The sequence below is a fragment of the Miscanthus floridulus genome, chromosome 4, assembly GCF_019320115.1.
Source record: "Miscanthus floridulus cultivar M001 chromosome 4, ASM1932011v1, whole genome shotgun sequence".
NCBI lineage: Eukaryota > Viridiplantae > Streptophyta > Magnoliopsida > Poales > Poaceae > Miscanthus > Miscanthus floridulus.
The window spans coordinates 10,476,762-10,480,333 of record NC_089583.1 but is presented as its reverse complement, the minus strand read 5'-3'; the positions used below and the strand labels follow the sequence as shown (position 1 = coordinate 10,480,333).

The window sequence follows — 3,572 nt, the reverse complement described above, 5'->3', positions numbered from 1 at the left end:
TGGACCTAGTGGATCTCCATCTCCATCTCTCTCACATTCCGAATCCCATCAAGACTCCCAACAAAACTAGCACCACGTTTGTAAAAAAAAAAGCATCATGCACAGTAGTAGTTAATATAGAACTTCTTTTTGTTTGTCCTGGTAGAAGAAACAGGTTTTTATTTTGTGTGAAATTTGATATCTAAAGCACTGTAAGAAACAAAGGATGAAAGAGGCTGACAATTGGAAACAGTTCTAACCAAACCACCATCAACTTCCTATTATGCCACTTGCTCCATCCTGGTGACAACTGACAACCAATTTGCCATGCTTCTGAGGGGACCTGAACAAACATTTAACTGAAGGTCTATCATGTTGGTATGAAGTAATTCGGTGCATTATGAATGGCTCCGAGCATTTTTCACGCCATACAACATGGCTCCGTTCGGCTTACCCCATGTCCGGCTTGTTCGGCTTCTTTTTTCAGCCGAAGCAGTGTTTTTCTATCACAACATTTCAGTCAGAACAGTGTTTTTCAGCCAATTTCAGTCAAGATTCAGCAAGCCGAACGGGGCCTAAGTCGAATTTGTATTCCCATATTGTTATGCATCAGTATTTGGAAGCCTATGTTCAACTATATCTTCTCATGCTCAAAGTGCAAGAATCAACTTCAATTGTTCATTGGCTCTGAAGGAATGCTAATTGAGTTGAACAAAAATATGTATTAGTTTGTTGGGTTGCTACTATAAGAAAAGCCAACCTACCATGAAAATAGAGCTGTATCCACCACGCAAAGAAAGCACTGGGTTCCTCAAGAAGTAACTCGTCTCCATAACACCTAGGAACCAAATAGGACTCTGTATACCTAATTTAGTAGCACCAGTTAACTACATATGTTCTTGTTCAACTAACTGTTATTATGATTTGGACTAATCGAAAATGAGACTCTACCATTATGCTTACAGTATGAAGAACATGAACAGGGTGACATTGCAGTTGGAGGGTGAGCTGGCGAATGTTAGCCTAAAGCATCTGAAGCACAGTGACCTTGTTTATCAGTTTATGTATCGGGTCTTCTGGCCTCTTATCATAAAGTCAGTCCAAGCGGTGAACGGTGGTATATATTTTCTATAAGGTCTGGTAACTGCAACTATTGTCACTACGTAAGAACATCAGCACTTCAGCAGCCAACGGGGAACAGGCCAGCAGTCGAACATTGCAGTTATTTGGGTGGAAAACTTCAGCAAGATCAACTATGACGAAACAGGTATTCCTGTCCCACATCTTTCACCAATATGCCACGGAGCGAAGAAAGAGAAGCCGTATCAAGAAATTGGTGCAGGATGTTAGTCTACACGATCACCGGCTCAGGTGAGTCGACCACTCACTAGTCTTGCCGAGCACGACCGAGGCTGTCCGACCACACACATTATGGCTAGAGGTTGAAGAAGAGGGAGAACAGAGCATACACACAGACAGTACAAGCACCAGCATTGGCCGGAGATCTATATAGGAGATGACAAATCTGAACTATTTTTACTGAATTGCCGTGGTAGTCTATTTATACAACTCTATCCATCTAGTCCGAACTGACTTCTACGCCTGTCCCTGCATGTGGCTACAGTGCAGCATGTGAGTCGTTTAACGCCTGCCTCTGCAGCGAATACAGTACCACAGCAGGGGGCCTTTTCGGCGGCGTCTTCCCTTACTGTGTGTTCACACAAGGAAACAGTAGATTATCTAACACAGGATGATGGAAGTGTGGTGGAGGAAGATGGGGAGCTGCAAGAGCTCATAACTAATTACTACAAAATTTTATTTCCCACCAATGCAGGTAACCATATGGAAGAATTCCTCCAACATGTCAAGCAATCGGTATCAAATGATATGAATAATCAACTGCTATGTGAGTTCACGGAGGAAGAGGTGCGGCAAGGCCTCGATGCAATTGGAGACCTTAAAGCACCGGGGGCTGATGGTATGTCATCACTGTTCTATAAGAAACATTGGAGCATTGTGGGGGCAGATATGGTGAGGGAGGTTCTTACTTTCCTAAATGAGGGTTGTATGCCGGCCAAGTGGAACGAGACGGTGGTGATGCTGATTCCAAAGGTGCAAAATCGTGAACGACTAAAAGACTTACGAACGCTAAGTTTGTGTAATGTCATATACAAGATTGCCTCCAAGGTTTTATCCAACTGCCTCAAGTTAATTCTCCCAGAAATCATCTCTCAAAGTCAGAGCGCTTTTGTTCTGGGCAGGCTCATTTCGGATAATGTTTTGATAGCTTATGATATGACTCATTACCTGCAGAACAAGAGATCGGGAGGTAAGGAATTTGCTGCATTGAAATTGGACATGAGTAAAGCGTATAATAGAGTGGAATGGAATTATTCGGAGAAAATCATGTTGAAGATGGTTTTCAGCTAGCGATGGGATGGAATTATTTGGAGCAGGCGGATGGCGGCTCAGCCCCTCTATCGAGTACCTACTTCCAAGCGAGGTGATGTCTTGATCATGTAGTGTATGGGCTACACCAAGGGTCCATCAGCGCCGTCCGCGTTGGAACTGGAGGCTAATGGCAGGATCTTCGACGGCAACCTTACTGCGTCTAATGTCGAAGCACTGGACGCACTCTTCGCGGACGGTTCCAGACAGCCACGAAGACGTAAGGCCACCTCCTAGGTTGCACCGCTGCGTCGGTATTGGTTGTTTTTTTATTTATGTAATATCGAAGCGTGAGTTTTTTTTGCTAGGATGGTCCAGCTACGGCTATTTTAGGTCGACCCCCTTCGGCGCTCGACAGAAGCGTGTTGTTTGTAAGTTCAAACTCTTCTTCTTAATACAATGATACGCAAATCTTTTGCGTATTCGAGAAAAAAAAAGCTAGCGATGGGTCAGGTTGATTTTGTGTTGCATTTCTACGATGACTTATAAAGTTAAGATGAATGGCATACTCACAGAAGAAATCCGGCCTTCAAGGGGATTACGGCAGGGTGACCCGCTGTCCCCATATTTGTTCCTCTTGTGTGCCAAGGGTTTCTCATCAATGTTGAATGCAGCAGAGGAGTCCGGGAGGCTGCACGAGATCACTATATGTGCTAATGCGCCCAGCATTACTCACTTGCTTTTTGCAGATGATGCTTTGCTTCTCTTAAAAGCAAACCAGGAGAATGCAACTTATTTGCAATACAGAAATACTATATAACACACATGTGTTTTAGCAAAAAAAAAAACACATGGATTTCTCCCTCTCTCTTTTCAACTGTCTTAAGGGGACTTTCGACACACATGCTTCAGTGCTTTTCGGCCTCCCTGTCTTGCGGCGCTGAGCCCGGCCGCCGCGGCCATGGTTGCAGGCCTACCTGTGGGGGAGACGTGGGGGGTTGGGGGCGGAGTCTGCTCTGACAGCGCCACCTCACCGCCTGCGAGAGCGAGTGGCGAGTGCTGCCCACGACGATCTCGTTCGGTGACTTGGGGAGGGTCTTTGTGGAGTGCAGGAGATGGTGACACACATGCGAAGCGCGAGCGAGGCGAGGCTGCAAAAAACCCCATATTTGTCTTTTTGTTCTTCCATAGAAAAAAATTGTTTC

The 3,572-nt window shown here is 45.1% G+C and overlaps 1 protein-coding gene across 1 annotated transcript; it reads left to right on the top strand.

The window, feature by feature from the left end:
* Positions 1-1,322: 1,322 nt before the first annotated feature.
* On the top strand, positions 1,323-3,187 carry LOC136548045 (uncharacterized). The gene is made up of 5 exons (XM_066539700.1): positions 1,323-1,350; positions 1,814-2,091; positions 2,293-2,397; positions 2,503-2,647; positions 2,943-3,187. Exons 1-5 carry the CDS (start codon positions 1,323-1,325, stop codon positions 3,185-3,187), a joined length of 801 nt encoding a protein of 266 aa, XP_066395797.1.
* Positions 3,188-3,572: the final 385 nt, after the last annotated feature.